This window comes from Ictalurus furcatus, chromosome 1, assembly GCF_023375685.1.
Source record: "Ictalurus furcatus strain D&B chromosome 1, Billie_1.0, whole genome shotgun sequence".
NCBI lineage: Eukaryota > Metazoa > Chordata > Actinopteri > Siluriformes > Ictaluridae > Ictalurus > Ictalurus furcatus.
The window spans coordinates 31,926,115-31,942,689 of NC_071255.1; the positions used below are offsets into that span (position 1 = coordinate 31,926,115).

General features: G+C 38.6%; 2 protein-coding genes across 5 annotated transcripts in view; both read left to right on the forward strand.

Moving 5' to 3' along the window:
- Nucleotides 1-723: 723 nt before the first annotated feature.
- Nucleotides 724-5,787, forward strand: LOC128614733 (agouti-related protein-like). Of its 2 annotated transcripts, none has more exons than XM_053636321.1 (3): nt 724-1,465; nt 3,085-3,164; nt 4,943-5,787. In XM_053636321.1, exons 1-3 carry the CDS (start codon nt 1,357-1,359, stop codon nt 5,114-5,116), a joined length of 363 nt encoding a protein of 120 aa, XP_053492296.1. In that variant the 5' UTR covers nt 724-1,356; the 3' UTR covers nt 5,117-5,787. The 2 variants fall into 2 exon arrangements, with proteins under 2 accessions (XP_053492296.1, XP_053492304.1); XM_053636329.1 differs by having other exon boundaries at nt 3,088-3,164.
- A 9,549-nt stretch (nt 5,788-15,336) lies between these two features.
- Nucleotides 15,337-16,575, forward strand: part of LOC128614688 (NEDD4-like E3 ubiquitin-protein ligase WWP1) — a 47,464-nt gene continuing 46,225 nt past the window's right edge. For 2 of the 3 annotated variants that reach the window (XM_053636243.1, XM_053636250.1), the window contains exon 1: nt 15,337-15,561. In XM_053636243.1, the coding sequence (XP_053492218.1) occupies nt 15,386-15,561 (176 nt within the window). In that variant the 5' untranslated portion in view covers nt 15,337-15,385. The remainder of the gene's footprint in view (nt 15,562-16,575) is intronic. The other variant, XM_053636258.1, reaches the window with a different exon arrangement.

A 16,575-nucleotide genomic window follows, 5' to 3' on the forward strand; every position in this document is an offset into this window, starting at 1 on the left:
TAACTAGTCCACCAACTGGCATTTTTTGGGAGGTGGGGAAAAAGGTTTTCGGGTCCAAGGCTCAATATTGCTACCATTTCTGTCGCGTATGCTCCCGAAATTGAATCTGTGCGACCTCAAAATATATTTGGTAGGATTTGTGCAAATGCAAATAATTGTTGTGGTGCGACCGGTTTTCATTTCTCTACGAAACGTTCGCTAACTACTGCACGGTATGTGCTTTCCGTGAGCCGATACAGCGACCGGTCCACCGTTCTATCCAACGTTACATAACCAATTAAACGTCATCCTTCATTTCATAATGCATCTTTCTTAACTTTAATGCAGATTTTAGATAATATAAACATTAGCCGACAATCGCTCTCTTTCACTGCGCTCCGTTATCACCTGACGGGGAGCTAACTCGCGCTCTGGAGAGAGAAGATGAAAAGAACACTGAGAGATTTCTTTTGTAAGCTGCCTAAAATTACAGATAATGTAACTCCTGGAGTTGGTGGTGGAGATCATGTGGTGAATGTGGATCCACCAGTGGAAAGAAGGCTCCCAGTTTTCAGAGAGAGAGTGGCTGAAAGACTTCGAGTGGCTTCATTTTCGCTGGGTGCTCCTAAATTTGTGCTGGTGCTCCTAACTTTTTAAAGTTCCAACAGTGCCAACTTGTAAAAAAAAAAAAAAAAAAAAAAATTCATTTCGAGCCCTGGGGTCCCACCTCTCAAAAACAAATTCCAATAAGTGCACTGGGGGAGATGAGGAGCCTATGAGGAACTCCACATAGACAGTAACCAGGATTGAACCAGAGACCCTGGAGCTGTAAGAAGACCTCCCAGGGGATCAGCAGTTTCTGAAATACCAGAACATCTGGCACTAACAACCATGCCACGATTAAAGTAATAGAGATCACATTTGTCCCCATTCTGATGTTTTATGTGAATGTTAACTGAAGCTCTTGACCTGTATCTGCATGATTCTGTGTGTGTGTGTGTGTGTGTGTGTGTTGCAGAAACTGCATAAAAGCCATGTTATTTTCCTCAAGCGCCCAAATAGCAGAATATCCATATTCGTGAAAAGATTGTTAATTGTAGCCGAGTAATTAAGGCATACTTGCTTTTGATGAATGTTTTCTCTCTCATGTGTGTCCAGTGATCTCCTTGACTCCTGGCCAGATGTTCCATATCACTTTGTTCAGCAGTGGGAAGACCATGAAGCTCGTATAAATAGAGTAAAAGGCAATGCGCAGGGGCAGGACAAGTCAGTGGCTCTCGCACACCAGCAAGGGCAACACCACGCTTGTCGTTTCGACTCGTATTTATTTCTGCGTCTGTGATCAGTCCAGGAGGCTTCACTGCGCTGGGAACAGAGATGAAACTCGTCGTGTTGTGCGTCGTGGTCGTCCAGGTTCATGCAGTGCTGCTCATGGTCGAGGAAGAGCGCCGAGTATCACCAACCCACCATATCTTCCGTCAAACAGGTACAGAAAGAACACTGTCATGGAGGTCTTACTCTGCGGATGAAAAACAGACGTACAGTAGTGTAGGTGAAATCATCTCATTTCAATATTTCCTGATATAGACGTTCTTCCTCTTTTTTCTTCTTCATTATTAATAATAATAATAATAATAATAATAATAATAATATAACCGCATGTTTCCAGATTGTCGCCTGTTTATAGCTCTCTGCTTTCTTCTTTTTTTCTTCTTCTTCTTTTTAAACGTGCACTGAATCACTTTTGCACTTCTTTTTAATTATTTCCACATCAAACTTATGTTTTTGTTTCCTTCTTCTGTTCTTTCAGGTTGCCTTTCATTATCTAAACCACCTTAATGTATGAAATGTGGTTATATAAATCCACTTACTTTCAATTTTACAAATATTGAGCAAGGTTTTTTTTTTTTTTTTTTTTTTTATCAATCGTCTCTTATTCTGTAAGGTTTTGGAGCATACAGTGTTCTTTTTAGTTTTGTTGTTGTTATTGATATTTAAGCTTATTATTATTATTATTATTATTATTATTATTATTATTATTATTCAACCATCACATCACTATACTGTACTTTTCCTGTAAAGCAGCAAGAAAAAGTACCTTTTAGTGTGTATCTTTTACCTAGAAAGATGCATGTAGTGTATCTTTAAAACTTACTCTACAATCAATTATAGTCCATTTATTTACCTGAAATGATTTTTTTAATGATACTCTATATGAATCCTTCTATGACAAAGATGCACGCTAACGGTACTAAACTGTTCCTACTACTAAACTAAACTAAACTCCTTTTCCTTCTCCGTGTAACATAGTTGTGTATCTTTGACCTAGAAAGGTGCATGAAGTGTAACCTTTAAACTTACTCTACATATTCTCCAATGAATTATGGTCCATTTACGTACCTTAAATGAATCTGTAAAGGTACACTACATGAATCTTTCTAGGTGAAGGATGCACTTTTGTACGTTTCCTTGTCGCTGTAACTCTTGTACCTTCAGTGTGTATTTTTTCACCTATAAATATGCGTGTAGTGGACCTTTTTATTTTGGTCAATTTATCAACGTTAAATCATTTTAAAAGTACATTGGACAACAGTTTTCAAGTGAAAGATGCATATTATCTGTACCCATGATACTTGGTACAAGCAAAGGTACACTAGTTTAGTGTACTCTCTCTTTTTTTTTTTTTTTCTTTTTCTATTTAAGATTTGTTTGTGTGGATCAGGATCAGGGGGCAGTTGCTCAGGATAGAATCGAGGTAAGATCTACACGGGTACAACACGAGTGCCACTGATAAGCTCAGAAAAAAGAATTAGTGTACTCTTTGTTTTTTTCTATTTATTCTTTTTTTCGGAGATTATCAGTGGCACTCGTGTTGTACCCGTGTAAATCTTACCTCGATTCTATTCTAAGCAACTGCCCCCTGATCCTGATCCACACAAACAAATCTTCTTGGGGTTTTGTTGTTGTTGTTGTTGATGTTGTTGTTTTTGCATCTAAAATTCAGCTGAGAATAATTTTCAAACCTTTGCAAGAATTTGGTGTATCTATAAAGACTGCCGAGCTCAGTCCTTCTGTTGTTCTCACTGTTGCGATCATTTCCACCAGCAGATCTCTGGAATCCTGAAAAACATCAAACGCTGTTTGCCCGAAGGGGACTCGCAGAATATGAAAGATCACAAGCAATGGTAGGCCTTTTCATATCACAGCCTTTTATTAACTTCATATTATGCTGACTATCTCATCATGAAAGCATCTGAACTGTGGAGAGGAGAAGAAATCCACTATACAGAAAAGAGAGCGGGAGATAACACTTGGAGTAATAAAATAAATTAAAACATTCTGTATGTGTTTGTGCATAATTATTGTTCAGGCACAGGCTTGCAGATTGGCCAGTTTTGTTTTTTGTTTTTTTATTGCTACTTCTTTATTGTGCAAAATAAATCTATCAGTAAATAACGTTGATTTTATATGTTGACGTAAGGCACACTGCGTTAACTTTTGTTCAGCTAATGAATGACTTGTTGTACTGCGAATGCAGAGGAAAGTAATTGAAAGGGATTTTTTTTTTTTTTTTTAAGAAATCATGAGAACATATTAAACCAAAAATATTTACCCAAAAAAAAAAAAATTCTATTCTACTCTTATTTAGGTACTACTAATTGCCTCTGTCCTAAATGTAATAGATTTTGTAGGTTTACGTCATTGTTTAAAATGAAAAACAAGAATAATATGAGAATATGTAGTGGGTGGATTCAATTAGGAAGGAATGTACAAACAATACTAAGCCCCAAATACAGACCTAGCTCTAACTGCAAAAACCAGTAATGAAAAACTATTTCTGTATACAATAGCGATGAAAATTATTTGGAGTCTCGAGTGTAAGTGCTTTGAAACAGTCTGCAACTCTCAGTTTTCTGACATGGGAAAGTCTTCAGAGCAAAACGCTGGAGTTTGGAGTCACACACGCTGGAGTTAAAACACGTTATGTATCGCTTTAACAGTTTTATAAAAGTTCAGCGATTGTGCTGCATGATGCAAGAAATGAAACGTGGTGTGATGTCCGAGTTACCACCCTGACGCGTGTTCTAGGGTTTATTCCTCGAATATGACGGCAATTTGTCAACACCTATCAATGTTTTAATATATTTATTAAAGGACAGCATATCATACATTTTATCCGTACATTTATAGTTTTTGTTTAATGTTCTAGAATATCTGTAGATAAGTTACTTTCTGTCGTTACGTACAGTATATTATAGCTGTTATAAATGATCATAAAGCCCTTTGTTTAAAGACTTTCCTGTGTCGGAAAGCTTCAAATGAGAGCTTTGGCTCTGCCTGTTATGAAGTGCTGACACTGGAGACTCCTTCCAATGATCTCCTCAAAGAAAATCAACATCCCCCATATTAACAAATACACGCCTTTTTAATCCGGTCATGTTCAGTGTCCACCATACAAGTCTCTGTATAAGTTGTTCCTACACGAGCAATAACCTCTTAGAAACTGTGATTTGAATTACAATCAGAACTACTATCAGAGCTGCTGTTATAGAAAATCACGGCCAGAGAGAAAAGCTGATGTTACACAGTGGTAAACAGTCGACTGTGTTACGTGCCAGGGCGTAATTGGTTTTCTTTTCTTTTACTAGTTATTTGCAAGGTTTTATTTGTGTGTGTTTTGCTCTCTCTTGCTTTCTCTCTCTTTCCCCTCTCTCTCCTCAGTGCAAAGCTTAATGGAGACCAGCTGACTCTAGTGACTCTAGTTACTCTAGTCTACCAAAGAGTCAATTTTCAAATGACGTTTTTGTTTTGCATTTTCCGTACTGTCCCAACTTTTTCGGAATTGGCCAGCTTGATAAATGAGGCCCAGTGTTAGCTCTGGTTTGTATCTCCTAGTGGAAGTTTCATAATTTAATCACTGCGGTGAAGTTGTAACAAATCTCTGTGTGTGTATTTCATTTAGAAACCGCTTAATGATCCAGTGTTGAAAGCCCCTCGCTGTTCCAGACTGAAAGAGAACTGTGCTCCTGATTCACACTCGCACTGCTGTGACCCTTGTGCTTCCTGCCACTGCCGCTTCTTCAATGCCATTTGCCGCTGCTGGAGACTGGGCCGTCCATGTCAGAGAAAAACTTAAGATAGACGCAGATAAATCAATGTATCGTGGTTTATGGATGGTTAAATAATCATAATAGTTCCTTAGATTTACAGTTGCAATCAAAATTTTTCAACCCCCATTGTAAATCAGGTTTATTGTCAAAATGTACGGACTTTCAGCTGTTTGTGATGAACAAATCAAACAAAAGCAATTGAAATAGTTCAAGACAATGAATGCTTCAAGTGGTTTCCCCAAATTCATCTGAAAATGCAACTTATAATGACTTCTCTAGACTTAAAATTATTCAACCCCTTCATGGCAAACATCTTCAGTACTTAGTAGAGCACGCTTTTACTGTTACGACCTGCTGCAAACGAGATGCAGAGCTTCTGGCAGCGTTCCTGAGGAATCTTGGCCCATTCCTCATGAGCAATGGCCTCCAGTTCAGTAATGTTCTTGGGTTTGTGTGCTGCAACGCCTTCTTCAAATCCCACCAGAGATTTTCTAGGGGGTTCAAGTCAGGTGACTGTGATGCCCCTGTAGAATCTTCCAGAACTTCTTCTGTAACCAAGCCTTGGTGGAATTTGAGGTATGCTTGGGATCATTGTCCTGGTGGAATGTCCAATGACGCCCAAGCTTCAGCTTCCTCACACACGGCATGACGTTTTCTCTTAGGATTTCCTGATACTTCAATGAATCCATCTCGCCTTCCACACGCTGCAGGTTTCCAGTGCCAGAGGATGCAAAGCAGCCCCAGAGCATCACGGAGCCACCACCATGCTTGACTGTGGACAGAGTGTTCTTTCTTCATCCTTCTTCCTCCAGACATACCGCTGATCCGTCGTGCCGAAAGTTTTGTTTCATCACTCCACAGAACAGAATCCCAAAACTTCTGTGGTTTGTTTATATGATTTTGAGCCGAATTTTCTTGTGCTTTTGGGTCAGTAGTGGTGAACGTCTTGGAGTTCTGGCATGGAAACCTTCTGCGTTTAGTACATGCCATACTGTGCTCACTGAAACCTCAGTTCCTGTTGCCACAAGTCTTGCTGCAGGTCTTTTGCAGTCACTCGAGGGTTTTTCACAACCTGCCTTCTCAGAAATCTGGTTGCAGCCATTGATAGCTTCATTTTTCTGCCCCGTCCATATATTTCATGTATTTCCTTCCCCTAGCCAGTTCAGGTATTTCATGTGTTCCAGCTCAAGCACCTGGTGCAACTAATGAGGCCCTTGAATAGTTGCATCAGGTGTGCTTGAGACAAACACCTGTTTTGCATATTTGTGCTGTTGTGATGGATTCTATTCAGGGGGTTAAAATGATTTCTCCCGTTTCAAAATTATTCAAGTTGAATTTGAGGAAACCACTTGAAGCATTCGTTGTCTTGAACTATTCCAATTGCTTTTGTTTGATTCGTTCATCGCAAACAGCTGAAGGTCTGTACATTTTGACAATAAACTTAATTTGCAATGGGGGTTGAATAATTTTGATTGCAACTGTATATAGTGCTTTTCTGGGTACTCGAAGCATTTTACATTGTATGGGGGGGGTCTCAACTCTTAAACCAGCCAGCCGCTTAAAGCACCATTTATTCAAATGATCCACAGCTTGCACTTTGCCTTTATGCACGTTGTAAGTAACCATCTATCATCCAACTTGTATGAAAAGTCAAGTCAATAATCAAGGTTAAGGCCTGTGCTTACATTTGAAGAATTCCTGCAGAATTTAGCAGGAGATTAAGTTGGTCTTACTCGACCATGTGTGATCGTAAATTTGCTTGACGTTTTTATCCAGTGCAAGGCAAAATTCAATCCAAGAATAGAGCTGAGATGTTTCAAGTTAAGATTAACCTTGTGATATGGTCTCACGACCTTTCAGTCATGAGGACAGAACCGTAACCTCTGACCAATCACAAACTGAACAAGTAAATCTGCAGATTCGCTTATTCTTTTTATATATTTTATATATATATATATATATATATATATATATATATATATATATATATATATATATATATAAAATATATAATATGATATAATATAAATAAATAAATAATATGCGGGGCAATGGTGGCTTGGCGGTTAAGGCTCTGGGTTATTGATCAGAAGGTCGGGGGTTCAAGCCCCAGCACTGCAAAGCTGCCACTGTTGGGCCCTTGAGCAAGACCCTTAACCCGTTCTGCTCCAGGGGTGCTATATCATGGCTGACCCTGCACTCTGACCCCAATTTCCTGACATGCTGGGATATGTGAAGAAAAGAATTTCACTGTGCTGTAATTTATATGTGATCAATAAAGACTCATTATCATTATTATATATACAAACTTATACTGAGAAAATTTTGTTAATCTATACTCTGATAAAAAATAAATAAATAAAAAAACATGAAATCTTCTGTTTCTCCATTCTGTTATGCCGTTTTTCCAGACTCAGAATCAAAATAAGTCGGTCAAACAGAATGGATCCCTACGAGGTTATTGTTTATACTGATAAAACATTACCCTGGTTGATTTTGTGACAAGTCTACAATTTAAAATCTAAACTCCAGCACAGACCCAATGTACATCAACATTTACTGTAGTGTGAACTGACAGAAAACAGAATATTGTTCTCTTATTTATTCTCTCTAATCATTCAGGCCAACATTTTTGAAAATCCATGCTATGTCTGTCAATAATGTTTCCAGATGTGCGCTCTCCACTAAGTCCAGCTTATTTGTGTGCTTCTCATCCCAGACATCTAACTAATTGTAAAAAAAAAAAAAAGTAAAGCACAACAGGAAATGACCCGTGATTAATGATGAAGCATTCGATATTTGAAGATGTATCGCGTGAAGGTCAGTCAGGAGGTCACGGAGAAATTCATATTTAGTGCTTGATGTGATTTCGTTTGTCAAATGCGTTCATCAGTAATGATGAGAAGGAAATAATGTGGGATAAATTGGTGCGCAAAAACACCCCTTAATACTGCTGTCTTGGTCCCTGACTTAATGAATTAGAATGAGGATGTGATTTAGATAGAGACTACAAAACATGTCTGTAAGTGTCTCTGGATAAGAGCATCTGTTCAGTGCTATAAATATAAACACCTTTTTGTCAGGTAATTAACCTTTTATCAGGCAACATGGCCGTCTCCTGCTATAAGTGTTAAAAGCAGTTGCTCACGGACAACCAGGGGACTCCATCATTTTCTAAACAGATCTGGGGAACAAAAAAAAAAAGCATACTTTACTATCACAGACATTTGTCAGAAAGGTTTTTGTATCCGGCAGTCACTGGGCCTTCTTGTGGTGTGAAAAGAATAGAAACCGAAAGACCTCTGACTACATTCGTTAATGAAGCAATCATATCTCTCTGAGGCGGGAAAAACCCCAAAAGCGAAAAGAAGACATTTTTTTAATTAGCATTAATTCATTAAATTAATTCTACTCAATAGATTTTGTTATCTTATCCTCTTTCTTGCTTAGAGAAAGACACGTTAGACTAACTCATGTCGAGTTGCCAGATCATTAATACTTGCTATGACATTTACATTTATGGTATTTTGGCAGATGCCCTTATCCAGGCGACTTACATGTACCTCAATTATATAACTGAGCAGTTGAGGGTTAAGGGCTTGGCAGTGGGATTTGATCCACTGAGCTACCGCTAACCCAACAGTATCCTGTTGATTCTGTCACGTACGGTGCTTTTCAGAACTGTAGCAACTCGGATGATCACAAGCAATGAAGGAATGATTTTCCTGACTTTAATCCTTTCATCATGCTAAGAAGCCGAATGGTCTAATAGTCATTTTTCAGGTTCTATAAGGAAATATTTGGGGCGTCGTCAGTTTCAGAACCAGCTGAAAACAATGCAGATACACTTTAAAGCCAAACTGAACTTTGAGTATATATTTTTTTTCTGCTTTCTTTTTTTAATTGCTCAATAAAACATTTTTCACTCATCCAAGATTATGACATATCGATTCTGTTCATTCTTGCATAATATGATTGGTGTGTGTGTGTGTGTGTGAGAGAGAGAGAGAGAGAGGAGGATGAGATATGAATAAAAATCAAAACAGATAAAGCAAGCCATAGTGTAATTACTAATGTACAGCTATCATTAAAGTTAACACCTGTGTGTGTGTGTGTGTGTGTGTGTGTGTGTGTGTGTGTGTGTGTATACACCTGAACACCTTTATGATGAACTGGAAGACTGACTGCACTCTTCACCCAACATCAGAGCACAAGCTCACTGATGTTCTCATTACTGAATGATCACAAATCCCAGAGGAGTGGAGGTTATTATAACAGCAAAGGGAGAATAAATATGCAGTAGGATGTTCAAGTACACCCTTACTTCATTTTGTTTGTTTGTTTTTGTTTTTCAAATTCAATTTGGTATTGATGTCTCTCATATTTGCTGTCAAATTTGACTTTGACTTTCTCCAGTGCGATAAAAAAAATAATAATTAAAAAAAAAACAACAAAAAAAAACAGGACCCAATCAACAGTGTGTGATTTATGTTAAGCAGAGAGGGGTGTAGTCCATTAAATAGCCCAGAAGAATTAAATGACTAATGCAACTCCTTCAAAATGCTGACTGGTCACTTTTATGGCACGTAAAGTTTAGGAAACTAAAATGTTGGAAGAGTTTCTTATCTGGAATCACTCTCGTGTAGTCTTATATAAGGCCGGAGAATGTTATTTCCTATAATTGTCTATGGAACACTTTGAAAAGCTATTATGGACTAATAGCAGGGCTGTGTAAAAATGATGATTATGTCCAGATTGTCTGGCTTCGGCACTCGTGAATCATGTGGCAATGCAATGAAAACTAAAGATACGTAATTTATCGTGAACTGAACATTCGGGTAAAACAGCAGGACGGAGAGAGAGAGTGAGAGAAAACACATAATCACATACTCTATAAAATGCAAGCAACTCTGGAAAGGAAAGGAAGCTTCATAATCAACATTTGAGTCGAGATGTTATGAGATTGTGTGAATCTTTGTGATTTAGCGCCCTCTATTGGTCGGTGTAGCTACTGCGCACGAGCAGCGCTGTGTAAATGAATAGGGATTACTGATCAGGTCAAATTGAATTCAACTTGAATAGACTACAACAGCTTTATTGTCAGGAGTTGTAGTGAACAATTCTTGACAAAGCATTCGGTATAACAGAAATTACTAAAGAAATATCCATTCGTTCATCTTCAGTAAATTTATCCTGGTCAGACTTGTAATGGATCCAGAGTCTATCCCGGGAATACTGGGTACAAGGTGGGAATACATCCTGGAATGTACGCCAGTCCATCGCAGGGTGCCATGCACTCACAGGTGCAATTTAATGGAGCCAGTTCCCCTACCTGGAGTAAACCAAGACAGACAGTAACCTGAGATCCTGAGTACTGGATCAAACTGGCGATCCGAGAGCTGTGAGACCGCAACACTACTTACCCTCTGTGCCACTCTGCTGCCCACATTAACATATGTTTATACATGCAGTATGTGACAGTTATGCACACACTACTGTTCTGTTACACCTTCACACACAAATATTGACATGGGATTCATTAAGGGTTCTAGTTGGTTCTTTTATGTCAGAGTACAACAATTATCTACAAATAACAAACACGCTCTCCATCTCGCACTGTTACATGGAAATATACTGTAGGCTATACTGTACATTCTAGATCCTGATTGGTCAGAAGTTGTTGATTGGTTTTCTGTAACAACGCAGCTCTGATAGTCTTTCTGACTGCATGGCAAATCACTGCTTCTTCTTAATGCTCTCGCTCTAATACATGATAGTTTCTATCGTTTCTGTAGCAGCTCTTTGACAGGGGCTTGTGAGGAGGATGGACATAATCGAAGACTAATAATAAATGGATAAGAAAATGTTCTTTTGTTATTTTTACAAAGAAGCAATAGCAACGTAAGAGTTAATATGGTGAAGTTTAGATTTATGAACATGAAACGAAGGAGTCTCCGGTGTGCGAGCTTTGAAACAGTAAGTTTTCCATCACAGTAATGTTTTCAGGAAAGAGAGGAGTCTGGGGAGGTAATGACTGTTTATAGCTGCTTTAACGTAAGCAACTTGTTTTACGGATATCCCGCGACATTTAATGTTAACTAGATGACTTGTTCGTTGATACGTTAAAAACTCTACTCACTGGTAAATCACTGTACCTGTAGTATAAGAGGAATAAACACTTCAGGGTGTGCTGTTATAGGAAAATAATCAGCTTCAGGGAGGGAACAGTAACTCCGCTTCACTCCCATCTTTGATTGTTTTCCTATAACATCATGCCAATAAGTGTTTATTCCTTGATGGTATATTTTCAAAACAGCAATGCTCCTGATATTCGGTTTCTTGAGAAACTGGTAATGAGAATTGTCACATCAAAGGTTGCAGTTTGTGGGAAAAAATGAATTTGATTCCTGAGTGAATCCATGTGCAGAGAAAGTCAGTTTTGCAGAATGCATGGGGGAAATAGTGATAATGGTACATATTTATCACATATACATTACAGCACAGTGACATTCTTTTCTTTGCATACCCCAGCATGCCCAGAAGTTCAATTCAATTCAATTCAATTCAACTTTATTTGTATAGCACTTTTTACAATGGACATTGTCTCAAAGCAGCTTTACAGAAACATATAAACAAAGGATAGAGATTTTAAGTGTGTGAATTTATCCCTATTGAGCGAGACGGTGGAGACGGTGGCGAGGAAAAACTCCCTAAGATGATATGAGGAAGAAACCTTGAGAGGAACCAGACTCAGAAGGGAACCCGTAACAACGGATAGTGTGAAAGTAAAAGAAAGTTCATTATGGTTTTATATGAAGTCTGTTTGTTGAACTAGTCCACTGTTCACTAAAGGAGACCTGAGGGCAAAACTGCATGTGGTAATTGCAGTCCCAAGGCCATAGCAGCAACCGTAGTCCCAGCAACCACAGTGAGAATGTCCATGTGGAATTGGAGTTGATGAGGGCTCCATCCTGATCAGGCAGGTCCGGAGAGCAGAATGGGTCAGGAGCACTGGCATCTCCATAAAATCATGTGTGGCTCGACAGAAGGAGAGAGAGAGGGAGGTAAAAAGTTGGGGTCAGAGATGATACGGCGTCCCAGGAGAAAAGAGGGTTAAGGCCTTGCTCAAGGGCTCAACAGTGGCAGCTTGGTAGCGCCGAGGCTTGAATCCCCGACCTTCCAATCAGTAACCTAGAGCCTTAACCACCTACAGCCACCAAACACACTAATGCTAACGCACACACATTTTCCAAGTCAGTTTTTTTTTTACTCCTATGCTTCGAATCCCACCTCCACCCTGAGTACGCAGCATTTGTATGTTCTCCCCATGCTTTGTGGGTTTCCTCCCGGTACTCTGGTTTCCTCCCCAGTCCAAAGACATGCCCTGTAGGCTGATTAGCATTTCCAAATTGTCCATAGTGTGTGAGTGTGTGTGCAACTGTACCCTGTGATGGGTTGGCACCCCGTCCAGGGTGTCCCCCACCCTGAGATAGGCTCCAGGCTCCCCCATGACCCCGTGTAGGAGAAGCGGTACAGAAAATGGATGGATGGATGGATGGATGGATGGATGGATGATCCACGCTCTGAAATATAAAATTAGATGGACGCAACACGGGCGGCAATGATCGATCGTGACTATTTCCATTACTGTGCATACCTTTTTATCTACATAGAATTGAATGTGTTAATGCACCCAAGGTGCATAACAGATTTAAATCTGATCACCCGGACCACTTCAGGAAGTCTGAGATGCATTTGTAAATTCATCCGTCTATTTAAGACACATTACGTCCCAAAGCTCTTCTAAAAGGTGACGCACGTGCTCTGTGAATGCCTTTAAAATGTTACGAAGATTGAAATTATTCACACGACAACTAAAAGGAGGAACACTTGCGAATTGTTATTCATATGTAATGAGCGTTGGTGCACTAACACTTTATGCAATATGTGTTATCATGATTCAGTCCAAATACCGGTCTCATGAAGGTCTAAATGTTTCTATTGTTTTTATTGTCATTAAATTGGATATTTAAATCTGGATGATATCCATGTAGTTTTATTATTGGGGTAAGACGGAGACCAGAATGCAGTCTTTTTTTTATCTTATATCTCATTAAGTTATAAACTTATAAAATAAGTTCAAAACTGAACTTTGAGTATTTTTGAATTGGTGTCGGTGGGAAACCGAGGATATATGATGATGATGATGATGATGATGATGATTATTATTATTATTATTATTAGTAGAAGGAAATATGACACATCAGTTTCTGATTGTTGCTGTAGAGTTGTTTTCCTGGTTGATTTTTATTTGGGAGGTTTTATAGACGCAAACGGCACATAATGTTGTTTTTCCCCCCTCAAGCTGACACGGTCTTGTTTTTTATATCTTTGTTTGTGCACATGCGAACATGTGTGTGTTGTATAGACAAACTTGTTAATGAATTAATCCCAGCCCCTAGCTCATGCTGAAGTTAAACATGTTATTTAAGTCGAATTTTACATTACGTTACAACGTTGCTCTTTCAGTCCTCATAAGGAAGACATCGCACTGAGTTGTAGTACATCATGTTTACTGCTGATGAATAAGTAGACTTAAGTGGTTTTGGTAAGCATTCACATTATAAATCATTTGAATAAATGTAGTGGCGAGGTGGAGATGTGCTTAGCCCTGTGGTGTTGATTGTTAGCTGTGAAGTCATTCTTATAGTTAATAGGCATATTCACCTGGATCTGAAGTCTGTCATTAGCTGAGAGTTTACAAAATGTGTAGATGTACACAATACATGGAGTTTGATATGAGCAGTGACACATCACTTAACTTTAAATGTAAATTAGTATTTGATTTCCTAGCAAAGAAAATCAATGTGAAAAGGGTTCCCCCCCCCCCCCCTCCAAAATGCATCAATTTACAAAAAGATGGCAAGTTCGAAATGGAAAAAAAAGGGAAAAATCATTGTTGAAAAAAGTGTACCTTATATATATATATATATATATATATATATATATATATATATATATATATATATATATAATGTATATAATAGTTATAATATCTAAATTCATGCAAATATGTTTATATACGGTGTACACACAGCACCTTAAATGCCTTGTAGTACTATTATGCCTTATGTGTCTTATATCTGTCATCTTGTTACATTGCACTGTTTCTTTCTTTGTTTTTTTAGCACCTTGGTCCGGAAGAAACGATATTTCGTTCAGCTGTATGCTTTGTATGTGGATGAATGACAATAAAGTTAAGTGTCTGAGTCTTTATATCATCAGTAGCATATTACATCACATAACTTTCAATTGAAATATTAGTATTACAAAATTGAAGTTGAAAAAAGTTTTATTATCATTTTTTGTATGCAATGTAAATGAATTGATAAATTGACAGCAGGTTCCCAGTAAAGGAAAATAAGAAATGAGGAAGACAAGTGATACAATGGCATACATTTTAACAATTTTTTATTTCCATAAAACATAAGTCATCTATCCACCCATCCATTTTCTATACCGCTTATCCTACTGGGTCACGAGGAACTTGGAACCTATCCCAAAGAGCATCGGGCACAAAGTGAGGTACACCCTGGACTCGGTGCCAATCCAACGCAGGGCACAATCACACACGCATTCATACACTACGGACACTTTGGACATGCCAATCAGCCTACCATGCATGTCTTTGGACTGGGGGAGGAAACCGGAGTACCGGGAGGAAACCCCCGCAGTACAGGGAGGACACACAAACTCCACACACACAGGGCAGCATATACTGTTATTATTGTTGCTGTTATTATTATTATCCATCCATCTTCTATACTGCTTAATCCTTTTCAGGGTCACGGATTATTATTATTATTATTATTATTATTATTATTATTATTATTATTATTATTATTATTATTTACTTCTTGAACTCACACCCTGAATGTTTTCGAAGCTCCGCCCCCAAGATCTACGGTGGCCCGTATAGTACATTGTGTATATATAAACTGACTGACATCCAAAACACAAACAAGCAATTTGGACCGGAAGTCTGTTTTCCAAACGGGTTTTCCCAGCGGCTTAATCCATCGTTGTTGTTGTTTTATTTATTTATTTTAATCTTGTTCTACATATTTTTCTAATTATTTGTACAAGCAAGGAATAAAAAAAAGCAACAAAACAACACGCTTCCACTTAGACGTCACGTGACGCTTAATGTCGCGTTCCGCAGTTGCTAGGGTGATACGACTGACTTCTAAACCATCCAATCCGCACACTGTGTTTCATCACGACGTTCCTGGCCAATGGTGGTGCAGGAGGCGGGACTTAGAGGTTATGGGGAAAACAGCGTGTGTGTGAAGCTGTCACTCAGTGGCCTGAGAAATGGCGCAGTCGTAGCTGTCCGGTTAGTCCCGGCATACACTCACACACACACACACACACACACACACGCACGCGCAGGACAGAAGGAGAGACCTCGGTGAGTTAATGCAGAGCACTGATTGATTTATTTATTGCAGCTGTTTTGTTTATTTTTAAACGCGTGTGCGTGCATGTGCAGTAACTCTGGTGGTGTTTGTTTGTTTGTTTGTTTGTTTAAATACATATAATATAATTGTGGCTTCAGACATTGCTAAAACAAGACAGATAGATCAGGCTGATCTAAAGTCAGATCTCCGATTAAGCTGAACGCTGTGTAGTACTGTAACACACACACACACACACACACACACACACACACACACACACACACACACACACACTTTCTGTCTCTCTCTCTCTCTGTGTTTGTGTTTGTGTGTGTGTGTGTGAGAGTTAAAGATGGCGATCACCAGTGTACAGGCCTTATCAGTGGTGAATATGTAGCCTGCGGGTAATGTTACAGCGCCGTGCTGTAGGTGTTTACTGTCAAGCAGAGTACACACACAGTGAGTGAGTGAGTGAGTGAGAAAATAAACAGATAAAAACAAACAAACAAAAACATTAAACGCACGTGATCTCCAGCTGATTGATGTAGGGTTAGTTTTCAGAAGGAAGCTCGCGCTTTGCTGTAAATAATAATAATAATAATAATAATAATAGCCAGCGTTAATGAAACAGCACGGGTATTTAGGTGCAAATGAACCACCTATAAACTACAGATCATTTGGCTTTCTCACTATCATACTAACTAGTTTAACTAACTAACTAACTAACTAACTAACTAACACTGACTAGATGTTTTGTCCAACAACAAAGACGTTAATTAGTGTTAACGAAACACTAACACGGTTAACTAGTTCAGCTTAACCAGTAAATGAATAACTCTTGCTATGAATAAAATGTCCTGGAAATAGCGTCATGATATGGGAATATCTCAACAAGGCTGTTAGCAAGCTAAGCTAACATGTTACAGTGCTAGCAAACAAGCCCTAGCTAGCTAACTAGCATCAAACAACCCGCTTCTTGTTTATACAACTGAATAAAAACAAAAAGCATTAAAAAAAAAAAGAAT

Excerpts from the sequence above, each read along its gene's own strand:
- LOC128614733 (XM_053636321.1), top strand. The coding sequence starts at position 1,357 with ATGAAACTCGTCGTGTTGTGCGTCGTGGTCGTCCAGGTTCATGCAGTG. Across the intron at positions 1,466-3,084 it reads CCATATCTTCCGTCAAACAG|CAGATCTCTGGAATCCTGAA; the intron begins GTACAGAAAGAA and ends CATTTCCACCAG. Across the intron at positions 3,165-4,942 it reads ATGAAAGATCACAAGCAATG|AAACCGCTTAATGATCCAGT; the intron begins GTAGGCCTTTTC and ends TATTTCATTTAG.